This window comes from Pelecanus crispus, chromosome 10 (assembly GCF_030463565.1).
Source record: "Pelecanus crispus isolate bPelCri1 chromosome 10, bPelCri1.pri, whole genome shotgun sequence".
NCBI lineage: Eukaryota > Metazoa > Chordata > Aves > Pelecaniformes > Pelecanidae > Pelecanus > Pelecanus crispus.
In genome coordinates this window covers 37,434,642-37,449,827 of record NC_134652.1, presented here as the reverse complement: position 1 = coordinate 37,449,827, position 15,186 = coordinate 37,434,642, and the positions used below count along the sequence as shown (strand labels likewise).

The window sequence follows — 15,186 nt, the reverse complement described above, 5'->3', positions numbered from 1 at the left end:
AACCAGATTTGTTTTAGGCGAGGGCTGCTGGAGAGGCAGAATGCGGTAACTACGCGTTCATCTCCTACGGCGCGGAGTTTGTGGTGAAATGCTCGCCCCTCAAGACGCATGTGGAGTTTACGGCAGGAAAATGGCAGCAGCTGGTTTGCTGGGCAAGAAGAGGAATCTTCCCAAAAACCCAGTCATTTCAGCAAATGTGATTTTTAGCCATCCTCGAAGACAGGCTGCTTTATCAAGGAATAAAGACAAAGACGAAAGTCCAACAGGCTTTTACTTTTTGATAAAAATCAGCTCAGTCCCGTAGCTGTACCAGAGGTTAATCAAGTGACCGGTTAAAATCATGTCCCCGGTTTCCATTCTTAAGCCAGCTGTTTCTCTTGAAGCCACCGTTGCCTTGCCTCCCGTTTCCAAACCTGGAGAACCCTCGCCCTGCCTCCTGGGGGTACTCTTCCAGCTCCGGCAATTCCTTTGCCACCGACAGTTGCCAGCGCCTGGTGTCCCTCCACTGTTCCTGAAACAAGACCGATGCAGCGAGACTTTACGTGCCTGCAGGTGTGTCCAAGGTACCCTGTATCATTAAAAGCAACACTGAATGCAAAGGCATTTCCAGACGAATCCCACCCTTGCCAAAATAAGTCGGCAGATCCCTCTTGCGAGACAACTCGCAGTCCTGTGACAACGGATAAACGATCACAAAGCGACAAGAGGGAGTGAAGTCAATAGAAAACTGGTTAACTCTCAAACACACTGGAGAGGTCAAAACCCAGAGCAGCCAAAGAACATAGGATTTTGTTTAATAAAATCAGGTAATATAATGGGAACTGAAACGAGAAAGAGGCATGACAGGGTATTTTCTAATGACTGTGCTGTGCTCTTTCTAATGACCGCGTCGTCTATGCAACATCTTTATTAAAACACAAACCTTATCCTCCCAAACCATCCTATATTCACTCCTATATATGGCAATCACCAAATTCCCAATCACCAGGGTCCAAAGCCAATAATGGCTACAAAAACATACCTGTATGTTACTCAGTTCGCCAACAGGGATATCAAAGCACACCCCCTATAACAGGGAAAACAAAAAAAAAAAGAGGCATTTGCTTTCCAAGGATATGTCCAAGAACAGAGACACACAACTCCAGACAGGCAGAGCACCTGCAACTGCTCACACACGCTAACTGTAGAAACCAGAAATGGTAGAAAGTATGGTCTTTTGGGGGAAGCTTTTTGTAAACTGAAGAAAAAAAAGCAGTTAAAACACAAAAGCTCAAAACAAAATGCAGATTCAAATGCTCTGTGCTGACAGCAGCATTGCCTGCAACCTGCCTGTCTGTTTGAAAGTGCACCACAAGCTCTCTGAGAACACACATGCAAGGGAGACAAGTGTCAGGAGCCAGGCTGACAGTCAGGCAAGTACCATACCAATCGGGTCAGGCAGGCAGTCACTGCCCTGCTCTACAGCTGCCTTTTCAACACAGTGGTATAGTGTTAGCATGAGTTTACAATGAAAGAAGAAAGGTCACAACCACCACTCCCACTATATATGTATTTCTGATGCTTTTTTTTTTTTTTTTAAGGAGGGAATTCCTGCAACTATCATTTAGGAGCATTGTCTCCATTCAAATAAGTGTCTCTTAAAACACTCAACCTGCTGTAAGATTTTGTTGTGGTGGTTTTTTTTCTTATAGTGTATACATAGACAGCAGTTACAGGGGGCCTCATGATAGGTTACCGTTTTCTGAGAAATGAGATTGAGCAGGGACAGAGTGAGGTATCAACATTTGTATACTGGTACTTCAGAACTCCTGCCTCAATCACTGCAAAAACTGGCCATGTGTACACACACGCACCCCGCTCCTTCCCCAAGGTTGGGCCATCTTACCGTCTTCCCCTTGAGGAAACGCATTGCGGATACTTTGGCATCTACTTCCTCACCAAGCTGTTCTTTTAGTCCTCGCCAGGCGTAGCTCATGGTACGCATTTCTATTGAACACTTTAACACCATGGTCACAAAGCCCTTCAGGAAACAAACAGAGAAAAACATTTAGAAGACTAAACTTGGTTGGGCAGCCTGTAACTCACTAACTAATGAACTATGCAATGACTTGTTATTGTAATGTAGTATTTAATCCTAAGAAATCAGCTTCTCAAAAGTGAAGCAACTAAAAGCCTCCTAAGAAGCTGAAGTCATCCATCAAACCTAGGATTGCCGACTGATGTAAAGGCCGATGGCATTTCTGCATTTTAGCCAGAAGCAGACGCACATTTATTCAATACATAAAGTTACTGCTAGAAAAGGGGTAAAAAACCACCCCAAACTGATAAAAGAAGCACAGTCCAGTCACATGCTATTTCCAAAATTGTGTTACCACACAACGAATTGGGCCGAGTTCTCCCTAAAAGCATCAGAAAAAAGAAGGGCTGTACTTTTCTTCTGTCAACATCTCTTTGAAATCTGGTAATCACATGCTAAACTTACTTGAAATGATACAGAAATGTAAAAGTTCCTGGGAAGTGAAAACTACAATAGTACAAACCAATCTTGTAGCTTGTAAAATGTCATTAGTTAAACTCTCTTAGACCATCAAAGTCTTCTGTCAGATCTCTGGAGAAATTCTTTTAACTCTCATTACAAGAAAATGTACTAACTGATTTGAGTTTCTCTTTTTTCCTGCAGAGTGCCAGTAAGAGCTGATTTCAGTTAAGGAAGCTGGGGCTAACAGCTATTCAGAAACCCTACTGAAAGAGCCTGAGAAGAAGATGCCACACTTGGACCGGACACAAGCAATTCATTTATCCGTTCTTGTTAACACAGGTATAATGTTATTTACCGCAGTTGAGTTGAGTAAGGAGCGCTGCTGTATGTAAGATGCCCCAGAAATATGGGCTAGAGCCGCAGCCAGGGCAGCAACTGCCCCTTTTTCATCTATGAGCTCTTGCGCAGATTTTCTGAAGTAGTCTACTGCAGAAGGAGGAATGGCCTCCAACAACCTGCATGGTGACAACAAAAGTTTAAGAGATCAGCAAAGGCCAGTGTGAAGTGCAGTCATGTTTAAGACCTAGACTTCAGACAGCTTTCAAGAGTAATGAATTATGCCTAAAAGCCTTGGCTATTATGCTCGTGCTTCGCTACCACTCATTTAACTCAACACCTCCAGGGTGCTGAATACCCACCTTCTCTGTTCATTAAGCCAAGTCTCTTGAAAGATGTGTTCAAAGCCGAGGATGTACAACGTGGCATGTTTGAAAGCATTGATAAAAACATCAAGGGAAGGCTCTAAAATATCAGCATTCTTAAGGCCATACCCAAGAATCCACAAGAAAATGTTGCCAGCAAACCCAAGGATCCCTTGCTTTTACTTCACAAGGAAGAGAAGCAAACCACTACAATGCCACTGCTGGGCCGGGGAAAGGCACGTCTTGCTCTCAGTGCAAGCTGATTAAATTGGTTATTTCTGGGAGAGGCAGTGAAAACAACCAGCACTTCCCACCATTTTTCAGTACGCACTGAACCCAACACCATGCCCATCATCTCCTCTACACTGGCCAAATCCTTGCTCATTATAATAATCTCTGCCAACACATTTTCCACCAACGGGGCAGCAATTGTAAACAGAGCTGCATGGAATAAAAAACACAACCCTTGGGAATAAAACAGTCAAAGAAACACAGGACAGGGCTACAGCACCCTCACTGCTGCAGAGTAACTCCTCATTATACCAAGTATTGCTCTTTACACCCTGCTACTGTATCATCTGAGCAGACAAATCAGTTTCCCCTCATGACAGTAATTCCCTGTTCTGGTATTGATTTCTGATGATATAAACAAAGGTTAATTTTTGCAAGAACTTCAGAGAACATTATGTTCTATGAAAAGGTCTATGATCAAGCACACAGAGGTTTATCGGTATCATCTTGCAAAAATAAGCCAGTGTCTACATGCAAAGCAGTTAACTTCTACGACATAGGCAAAGACATGCTCACATACAGGTCTGATCCCTTAAAGCTTTGCATTAACAGCATTGTTGTTGCTTAACATCTCTAGACATCTTTTAAGAACAGGCAAATAAACTTACTTTTTGGCATCATTACTTGAAGCTTTAATTACATCTGTAGCAGAGGGAACACCTACGCGCTTAAATGTAATCCCCTGAAATCAAGAAAACAAATTACGGTTAAAGGTATTTTCAGCACTCTACAACTCAACCCTACCTACGTCATAATACTGAGACCTCTAGTTACTATTTAGAACATCAACACAATCTTTACTTAATTTAAGTTATTTCTAAAGCTAGAATAAAGCCTTTAAGTTCCTGCCTTTGTTAATCTGGAGTACTTTACACCAATTTACACGCAGATGGTAATGCGAGGCATGGTCTCCTTCAGGCATTCCTGTCACAGTCTGCCTACTGACATCAACAGGCTACAGCCAACACCGGAAAACTCATGAGACATTAAAACAGGCTGATACAAAAGATTTACAAACACTTACCAAATATCAACATTTTAGGCCTACTAGTCTATGGGACATAAGTCCCATATTTGGACTCATAAGCAGCCCATGGTTACAACATCTAAGAGTGACAGAGTCTTTTTAGGAGCTGAATAATTTCCTTAAGCAGTGGTCTGAGGTACAACTCACCGCTTTGTGCTCAACTTGTTTCAGAAGATCTTCTTCTCTTCTTTGAAATAAACAAATGCAGATCCCGGTCCGGCCAGCTCGACCCGTACGTCCAGAACGATGGATGTAGGAATCAACATCCTTCAGAAATTCAGATTAACATGAGAAAACCTTATGTCATGTAAACTGTTGACACTTATACATTCTAAGAGAGAAAATGCAAGCTAAGTTCTAACTCAGAAGCCTAAGGAGTGATACGTTATGTCTCTATACCCAAACTTGTAACTACACACAAACCACTCGGGTTTGTGTATGCTACCCTGCCCAAGGTACGCTGCCTCAGGTTTAACAAACACTATTGACCTAAGTTTTTTTTTTTTTTTAAATAAACACTCCACTGGAGTTTCAAAAGAAGAAAAAGGCAGCCGGAGTATTTTACAATTGTTATGAAACACAACAACATTCAGAAGGGATTCGGAAATGCTGAAACAGTGCCACAAGCTATCTTATGACTTTCCAGAGTAACAGAAAACATCACTTTTACTTTAATCAAAGCTCAAAATAGAAAAGCTTAACTAGGAAATTCTAGGCCTGCATTTACAAAAAATCCACTTCATTTGTGAATCAGAACATACTTCTGGTGAAACAAAGGAATAACCCACTGTTCTGCCACAAAAAATTCACAATTTTAGTTTCCCCTAATGACTTACTTTTGGTGGTGAACACTGTATAACAAGGTCAACCTCAGGGATATCCAAACCACGGGCAGCTACATTTGTTGCAATCAGAACTTCAAACACACCATCTCTAAAGCCTTTTAATGTAATTTCTCTCTGTTTCTGTGGAATATCACCATGCAATGACTGGGCATCCTGCAGTGAAACAAACCATTAAGATGTCATTTAACAGGGGCGTCCAGGCCGCAGTATCTAAAGACATTTAATTACAAAATCCAAAACACTGTGCAGAGTGACAGAAAATAATTACACAGTTGATAGCAAAAGAACATAAAGCATCCTACTTTGTGGCTTAATCCTTCTCCAGGACAATTATACTCATAAGCAGTAGTTTTACCATAACATTGTTATTTGTAACATACCAACAGCAGGCTGTACAATTTGCAGTCTGCCATGCAAACAAGGGCCCCCTACAGCTTTCACTTCCACTGGAACAAATGGAAGCAACTTCACTTAAGCAGTGCTTGTCAAGAGCTAGCAGATTTTGCTCCCTTTCCTGGGAAGCCACACCAAAACACACAGAAGTAAGGTTTTCAGGGCATTCCCAAACCCTACAGGTGATCTGAACAACCTCCACTTTTAATGGGACAAGAGACAGACTCGCTGTTTGACAAGGAAAAAGAAGAGAGTCACAAGCTCAGAATTGAATGAGTAACATGCTAAAGCAGAACTTACAAGCATAAAAGAAAAACGCATCACATACTGTCACAAGAACAAAGTCGTCTGATTTGCTGTGAAAGCAGTAGGGCCAACAGACAAAAATTGTTGCTATGAGATTTTAATGTAAATGATATTTATCAAATACTGGGCAAACCATGTATTCCCACCATTGCTCTTTTGCCATAAATTAGTATTTAGTATCAAACAGGATTTGCTCTGAGAAAAATCCAGCACCTTTCTTCACTCTCAAAAAAAAGGGTGCTAATTCAAGCAAGTATAGAAAAACTGCTCAATATATCACCTGAGTCTGAACAAACTATTAAATGACCTTCCAAGGACAACAGGACATTCTGTTCTACCATACTTGGATTTTCCTGAATACTGACTGTTCAAAGAATAAAGGCCCTTAAGAGATGGGAATCCAAAGAGCACACTAAGATGAGATGGAATATGTGAACTGTACTAGCTCCTGTTTATTACCATTATTACTATCTCCTGGTTATTCAGCATAAGCTGCATATTTTCCATTGATCCAGTCATGCATGATTCTAAAGCCAAGGAATAAACTCATAATCGCAGCCAAGAGGGTATTTTAACTACAAAGCTCTACTTTTAGAAACAGCTTTCATAAGTCTTAAAACCACCCACAGAAACTACTTCATCCACAGTTGCAACCTCCTATTTATTTCAGGGGATTCAATCCCTGAATATCTGTAACCGCTGCTCTCTGGTCAGTCCCCAGTACCTGTTTGAGCGAAGCATTCATAGCAAGTTCATTTGCTTCCTTTTTGGTCTCACAGAAGACAATGGTCCGCCCATGGCTACCACTGTAGACTTGAATGATATCCCCAAGAACTCCTGCTCTCTGAGATGAGCGACACTGTATAGCCAAGTGCTGTTTGGGAAAGAAACATGATAAGCATCTATGTTAAATCTAAGCCATGCACAGGACAGACAAAATGAACGCAGAAGATTTTTTTTTTTTTTTTTTTAAGCTTGCAAACTACTGCCCCCATATGAAAGTTTTGCTTAAAAAAAAAAAAATCTGTGTGTCAATTATGTGAAAACTCATTCCACACCCCCATTTATAAAGTCAACGCAGAACCCATGTCATCCAAGCCACATGCACTGCTCTGCAGCAGAATCACTCACTTCCACAGTCATGGCAGTCCTTTGAGTTTTCTTTCCAATCAGGTCAATCTGTTCATATTCATCTTTCATGTATTTTTTTGCTACGTCATATACCCATCGTGGACAAGTTGCAGAAAACAGCAGTGTCTGGGGGTTGTTCTCAGAACCTGGAAGGAAAGGCCACCAATTTCAGTCATCACAACAGACTCTGAAACTTGAGCACTGCTAAAAAAAGCAACAGAGTTGCTCTCAAATTAAGAGTTTTATACGTGCAATATAAATCAGCTACAGAAGAAAACCTGGAAGCAATGAAAACATTGTTTAATACCCTTTAGACACCAAAGGCAAAATTATAGTAATTTTAACTGGACCAAACTGAATCCTTCATCCTGCCTGAGAAGAAATGCAAGACATGTTTCTAGATCATCTGCCAAAAATGGTTTAGACTGTGCCTGAAGTCCTCCCACATATCTGAAAGAACTTGTCTCAGTCCCTCCTTGCCTGATATTCCAATACAAACTAGCTGTGAACAGTATGGCTATGAGCAAAGGAAAAAGGCAGGCTACACAGGACACTGCAGACCAGGGGGAAGAACTGTATAACAAGATAGATCACCCCAGGTAAGAACAGTTTACCAAACAGCATCTTCAGAAAGTGTATCCTACCTTCATAGCTCCACAGGATCAGATAGAAAGAAACACACATTGCAAAAGAACGCTATTATTCCCTGCAATTTGTTTTCCAGTTATGAAGAAAACTTTTAAGATTGAATAATTATGACAACTCTTCCACAACCTATACAGATTTCCTTTTTTAGAAGATATATGTACTTTTTGACTGTCAGGACAAAGACCAACTCTCTGCAGAAACGGGGAGAATGTAACAGTCAAGTAAAAATGACAGCGGCTGTACCGGGTCAAACCTAAGATTCATGAAGCTCATAGACTCTCTCCAACAGTAAGTCAAGTGCTGTTAACAAAGATGTGAAGAAACACTGCCAGCAACCAGCTTTTTGTGGCTTCCAGACCCAGAAGCGATACCCTTGCTTTCAGTAATCCTTGATATTTCTACTTCTAGTAACTCAGGTCACTTTTCAAAACTTTTGATATTGGTACAACATAGCAAGGAATTTCACGCTATTAAAATAACCTCCTTCTGCTCTGTACCTGCTACCTGGTGGCTTCGCTGAATGCCCACTACATGAAAAAAGAGCAAATATTCCCTAGTTGTCAACTTTGTGCAATGGCCAGTGTCCAGACACATCATAACCCTAACCCTATGCTCAGTCACCTCCCTCAGGATGAAGAACACTAGGGCTTAGGGAGTTGGGTTTGTGACTGTCCTGGTTTCGGCTGGGATAGAATTAATTTTCTTCCTAGTAGCAGGCACAGTGTTGTGGTTTGGATTTAGGATGAGAAGAATGTTGATAACACACTGATGGTTTAGTTGTTGCTAAGTACTGCTTATGCTAGTCAAGGACTTTTCAGCTTCCCATGCTCTGCCAGGGGCACAAGAAACTGGGAGGGGGCACAGCCAGAAGAGTTGACCCAACCTGCCCAAACGGCTATTCCATACCATACGGCGTCATGGGCAGTCTGGGGGGGGGGGGGGGGGGGGTTGGCTGGGGAGCAGCGATCGCTGCTTGGGAACTGGCTGGGTATTGGTCGGTGGGTGGTGAGCAACTGCATTGTGCATCACTTATTATATTATTATCATCATTATTACATTGTTATTGTTATCATTCCTATTTTACTTTATTTCAATTATTAAACTGTTCTTATCTCACTCCAGGAGTGTTTCTCACTCTTACTCCTCCGATTCTCTCCCCCATCCCATCAGGGCAGGGGGAGTGAGCGAGCGGGCGGCTGCGTGGTGCTGAGCTGCTGGCTGGGGCTAAACCACGACAGTGGGTTTTTTGCCTTTTGCCCCCTGCCTCCCAGAGATGCCATTCCAACCCTCTAGCCATCTGTCACCTTGCTTTGAACCTTTTCCAACTCTACCTTACCCTTTTCTCTGAGGTCCAATACTAGCATCACACAAAGGATTCAAGTTGAGGGTGCACCACCAGTTTTCAAAGTAGCATAAGTGTGTGTTCTGCATTGTCCTCTATTCCTCTCCTGATGTCAGAATTTACCTTTTTTATAAGCAAATGCTAAGATTTCTTCCACTTGTTCAGCAAAGCCCATGTCTAACATGTGATCAACTTCATCCAAAACAACATGCTTCACACTGGAAAGTTCCAGCTTGCTATTCTGAATGTGGTCTTTGATCCGTCCAGGAGTTCCCACTAGAATATCAATGCCACTTTTAAGGAGATCAACTGGAAGACAAGACAGAAAAACAAGGACAGTGTCAGAACGCTGAGAGACAAGGTAAAACGTTACCGGTACACAGCAACACTTCTCATTTTAGAGCCAAAACACTACTGCCCTTCACTTTAATCTCTGAATAAAGCACTACATCCAGTCTGAGTAACAAACAAGTAAGCTTAACGGCGGTCCAAGTTGCTCTGTCAGGAATACCAGCTAAACCACAAGCAAAGTTACAGTAAGATATGCCAATTTCTAAGCAGCAATGAGCTGGCATTAGAGACATCCAGAGCTTTATCACAGAAAAACGCTTTTGTTTTTCAGTCAAATTCTTTTTCTACCTCTGGAGAGACAGAGCCACGCGCACATACACTGTTCTCTCTTTTCCTTGGACAGTCACCTAGTCCCAGTATACGTCCGCACAAAAAACACACAAACACGCAATAAAGAAACTAAAAGGATTAGTCACTTTGCAGACATACAACCGTTCTTTTAAATAAAGATTTATTGGAACTAAAATAATTCAACCCAGGCTGTATGCTTCCTTTGAAAGCAACGTCATGGTTCCTGACTGAAGTGAAACTCTGAGGGAGAAAAAAAGCCAGTTTTATACATGGGATGCATTTGGAGAAAGTCCACTCCAAACCAGTTGTAATTCCTTAGCGCTTACTTACGCTGCACTTTATATGGAGTTCCTCCATAAAAACAAGCCACTGACAGTTTCCTGGTGAGATTCTTGAAGTCTTTGGCTACCTGAGTGGCCAGTTCCCTGGTTGGAACAAGAACCAGCACCTGGAGGGAGTAAAAAGAGACAAAAATGCAGCTGTGCTTGGGAGAGGGTGCTAGGGGAAAAGGGTTTACTTCACATCAAAGAGCTTGTACTCCCATTCTTATTCTACACTTGTTGCAGAGGTGCCCACAGCTCCCCACCATCCCAGGAATATTTCCTGCCACCTGGAGCCTGCACATCGCAGCCAGCAAGAGGAAACAAGGCAAAGCGTTACCAGATAACAGAGATGTAGAACAGGGGTATTTTTTTTCTTAATGCCAGATAAAATAGACACTTCGGTAACATTACCAAGGACAATAAAGGTGCAGTTCAGCATTAAAGGAAAGGAACAGTCACTAAACAATTTGTAGTAGTAAGATCTTAAAAGATACGCAGCATGATGCACTGTAGCCATGTATCCTCCTTCTCCACCTACCTGCCTTCCTCCAGTATCTACCCTTCCCCCCTCCATTTTCTTTTAAGAAAGAAATTATAGAGAGCTGAATTCTTCTCTAGAAACTTATGAGACAGTAGGATTTTAAAACTTACGTCACTTTTAAAGTTAATAAAATAGAAGGATGAACTAGGCAACAAATCTGCAGACTATAACAGTTTTTCAGTCTAATGATAAATATATACAGTTAATTGCGTGGTAACATGATACCTAATCACAGGTATCTGATTACCAATTCTGTCTTGTGCCCAAGTAGAAATGTAAACACCACTTGCATCCATTCAGTTGAGTCTCCAGACATGAGAGAAAAATAAAAACCCAAAAACCTTCAGTTATCACCATGGAAGTTATAGTGAGAAACAACCTCAGTGAACAGAGACAAGCCCAGATGACTCAACCACTACCTAAGAAGAGGCAGGGGATTCAACCCCAAAGCCACAAGCTAACTTCTTGAGGATAGCAGTCTCCCAAACAAGGTCACAAGGAACCCTAAAAGTGAAACGTGTTATCACTGTGATGCTGCAAAACCTCTTGTCACGTTGTAGCTCCTGATCTGAGGAGAGCGTTCAGTATTCCAAACACCAATAAAGGAGAAAAGTTCCAAAAAAGTCCCCAAAGCAATTAAAAAATCACTTTTGAAAACTGCTATATTCTAAGGTTTTGGTGTTAGCCCTTAAGTGGTTAAGTTACTTTTGGTGAACGGCCTCTTCTCCCATCTTGCGAGACACTCTGAAGTTTTTCGATCAGCGGAAGAGCAAAAGAAAAGGTTTTCCCGGTTCCTGTTCGAGCTTGAGCAATTAGGTCTTTGCCATCATATACAGGCTGAAAAGTCTTCACTTGTACAGGGAACAGGTATTTTACACCTCGAGCTGTAAAATAATCCGAAGAGGTTTCATTAAAACGTGCTGATTAGAAGTCCTCATATACAACTAGCCCAAATATATAGTACACATGTCAAATCCTGTACACAACCGAAGGTGCAAGTTAGAAGAAATACACAACTGTCTGTTTTCTCTCCTATTCTAGATCAAAAAGTATTCCCCCTTAAACACACAGCCAAGTATTCACAATGAAATAAAGCCATCTTTATGATGTTTGGCATAAGACAACCAGAGGGAAAGAAGAAAACAAACAAACCAACCCTGTTTTTCCTCATAAAGCCCAAGATTTTGTGGTAGCTTGGTTTTGAGGGTAGGGGAGGAGGTGAGGGCATTTATTTTAAGATATTCTAAAACTTGAGAGAGACTTTGCACAGTGGAAGTGAAACAATCCATCCAAGAGAAACTTCCGAGCAAGGAAAATGTAAAGCAACTAGGAGAATTTTGTCTGGGAAACAAGAATCACAGTTTCCCAACACAGAGAACAAGAACTCTACAGTGGTTATGTCCGCAACAAAACTAATCTACAAGAGATAGGAAAATGCCCAGAAGTATGAGAATAATCAGAGACAATCTGTTCACAGGACCCAAATAGTCACCATACAGGAAACACCATTACACTTATTTAAGAAGTGATATTGCAGACAGCAGATACTAGAATTAGAATAAAGATACACAGTAAGTAAAATGATGCTGATGAGAAGAAAAACACTGTCTCTAGAATGTATATGTAGGAATAACCACACCATGGAAGACTAAACTCGCCTTAAAATGACAGAACTTGAAATGGAATGAAACAGAAACTCTGGACCTACTAACAGCAGCAGATTCTTTGGCTCTACAGTGACTGCTCAGGTGCATGGTCTTACTCCACAACAAATGTAAGATGATTTAGGACAATTTATCCTTGGCTTCTGTCTCTGCTTGCATGGGTAGCAGAGTGCAATTCTGGACAAACATTCACAGAAGTTTCCTTTGCCACGTTAACTAACCTTTGAGAAGATTGATGGTGTCTTGGGAGAGAGGAAAATTGGAGAAGGCGCCTTCTTTTGCTTCTTCTGTCAGCTCCTAACAGGATAAAAGAGAAAAAAAAAAAAACCAAACAAAAAAACCTTATTACCCTTAAGAGATGAGCAAACAGGCACAAAAGAAAAACTGTGCGTTTCCTTTATCACTGCAGCTTTACCAGCTACCTCCTTCCTGTTTAAAGAGAAAGAAAACCTTTGCGATGCAGGTACTTCACAAACAAAAATCACAGCGTAAAGTGGGAAACTCGAATCCAGCCACCCTGTATTAGAAGACAAGACACACTGACACAGGCTACACCAGTTAGTGTGACAGAATTCCTACAAGTGAATCCTGTTTTTACATCAGTCTTAAGTAAAGACTTCCTGCCAAAGGTCTTCCTGCTCTTGTTACCTGCAACAACTTGTTCAAAACCATGACTACTGCTATCTCATTCCTAGTCCAGATACAACTGCACCACCTTTTAAGACCCATGGAAGACAAAAGGGAACAACTGCCCCTCCCATGTGATCCTACCGCACTGTGCACATATGCTTGGCAAGTCAGGAAAGGTAAACTACTTGTTGAAAGTCTTAACTGGAGCCTGCTGAAATCACTAGAAAACTGTTTTTCACAGCAAAACATATTTGGCGTCACAATTCACTATGTGAAGCAGGAATTTCTCTCTAAATCACACCTACTCGGTACACCACGCAAACAGCTTCTTAACTTTGCACACCGTTAGATACTTACTTAAAACTATTTAGCTTCTACTTCAAAGATCCGAGAGATCACATCATTACACCCAATGTACAAAAAGCACTTTCTTGATCCGTGTTCCCATCTTAAACACAAGAGAAAACTACCCACAGAAGGCCCTATACAGGAGACAGCAAGCTGCAGGGCCCTCCCACATGCGTGTGGGAGGCCAAGGGCGAAATCTGAACAGGAAGCACTCCAGAAGCAGGAATTAATGAGGATAACCGTGACCTTCCCTTACAGGACACCTTGCCAAATACTTCTTCAAAGGGCTTGTCAGGAGAGAAAGTGCTGTCACAGCACAAAGCAATGCACGTGTCTGGGAAGGTGACTGCCTGTGCAGCAGGGAGAAACCCATGTGCCACAGGACACAAAACAAGTTGCCACATGAAGACGAGCTACCTCATGGAAACTGCTTCCTGCTAGCTAGCCTCCTCCACTGCCAGATAAGCTACTCCAAATGGCTTGGCATTTACCATGAGGGGGAAAGCACAACAAGGAGAGATGGCTGCCACGTGTTGGTGTACTGCTGTGTTTCACTCGACTGCCCACAGCTTGGGCAGAAATAGGCGTGGTGCCGGGCGCTCCTAGATGCCCAGGACCAGGTGGCATAAATCTAAGGGCAACAGCAGCAAACGCTGCCTACAACAGCAGCCTAACGCTCCCAACAGCCCTCACAACAGCGGCCTAACGCTCCCAACAGCCCTCCCAACAGCGGCCTACGCCTCCCGCAGCCCTCCCAACAGCGGCCTAACGCTCCCAACAGCCCTCCCAACAGCGGCCTAACGCTCCCAACAGCCCTCCCAACAGCGGCCTAACGCTCCCAACAGCCCTCCCAACAGCGGCCTAACGCTCCCACAGCCCTCACACCCCAACTCTCCACACAGCACCCGGGATGTGTTATTAAGCCCGCTCATTACCAATGGGGCTTTAATTAGGCAAGACAAGGGCTCCGCTGGCAGAGCGGTACTACCTCCGCGTCGCTGTCCTGCTCTCCAGCAGCCGCGCTGCCGGAGGCGCTCTGGGCTGCCGAGGACCTCGCATCGTTGCGTGCAGCAGAGGAAGGTTTCGCCGTATGCTCGGCACCATCGCTCTCTCCAGCCAAACCGCTGCTCTTCTTCACTGCTTTTGTCTTCTTGGGCAGGGGGGGCTCAAGGTCACCGTCGCCCAGCCCGCTCTCCTCCGGCTGGGCCTGCTCGCCCTCCGCCCTACCGCGCCGCTTCAGCTTCTCCCGCCGCTTCAGCTTCTTCTCCTGGGTCTCCTCCTGCCGAGGGAAGGCGGGCGTTACACGGGGGACCACCACCCTCGCCTACCCCCTCGGCAACGCGCTGTTATTGGGCTGCAACGCCTGCGCCCCGCGCCCGGAGCCCTTCCCGGACCCCCGCCAAGGCCGCGGCGGGCCCTACAAAATGGCCGCCCCCGCGGCGGCACGTGGCCGCCCGCGCCCGCGCCCGCTCCCGCTCCCACCTTGGCCTTCCTCCGGCGGCCGCGGCGAAGGGACTCGGCGCCCGCCGGCGCCTGCGGCTCGGCGGGGCTGGCGGCGGGGCCGGCGGCGGGCATGGCGGTCGGCTGCTCCCCGGGGAGGTGCGCGGCGGCGGCGACGGCCCCGCTGCTGCTACCGCCCGTCTGGCAGCAGCGGCCCCAGGAGCCGCGCCCCGCCCCGGCGCGCAGGAAGTGAGGCGCGGCCGGCGGGCGGACCGGGCCGCGGGGCAGCGCGGCCGCCAGCAGCAGCAGCGGGCCCGCCCCGCCGCCGCCGCCGCCGCACAGCCAGCCCAGCCGCCGCCGGTCGCTGAGCGGGGCCGCCGCCGCCCGGGCCGCGGGGAAGCCGAGCCGCGCTGCGCGGCCCCACACGCCGCCCAT

The 15,186-nt window shown here is 44.4% G+C and overlaps 1 protein-coding gene across 1 annotated transcript; it reads right to left on the bottom strand.

Moving 5' to 3' along the window:
* Window positions 1–254: 254 nt before the first annotated feature.
* LOC104026313 (nucleolar RNA helicase 2) lies at window positions 255–15,186 on the bottom strand. Its single transcript, XM_075717227.1, has 15 exons — window positions 14,794–15,186; window positions 14,300–14,590; window positions 12,555–12,630; window positions 11,375–11,553; window positions 10,136–10,253; window positions 9,287–9,472; window positions 7,174–7,319; window positions 6,767–6,916; window positions 5,335–5,496; window positions 4,646–4,765; window positions 4,080–4,153; window positions 2,835–2,994; window positions 1,886–2,020; window positions 1,022–1,066; window positions 255–511 (listed from the first exon to the last, which is right to left on the bottom strand). Exons 1-15 carry the CDS (start codon window positions 15,184–15,186, stop codon window positions 317–319), a joined length of 2,430 nt encoding a protein of 809 aa, XP_075573342.1. The 3' UTR covers window positions 255–316.

Excerpts from the sequence above, each read along its gene's own strand:
- LOC104026313 (XM_075717227.1), bottom strand. The coding sequence starts at position 15,186 with ATGGGCGGCGTGTGGGGCCGCGCAGCGCGGCTCGGCTTCCCCGCGGCC. Across the intron at positions 4,766-5,334 it reads TACAGTGTTCACCACCAAAA|GATGTTGATTCCTACATCCA; the intron begins GTAAGTCATTAG and ends GAATTTCTGAAG. Across the intron at positions 1,067-1,885 it reads GTTTCCTCAAGGGGAAGACG|GGGGTGTGCTTTGATATCCC; the intron begins GTAAGATGGCCC and ends TCCCTGTTATAG.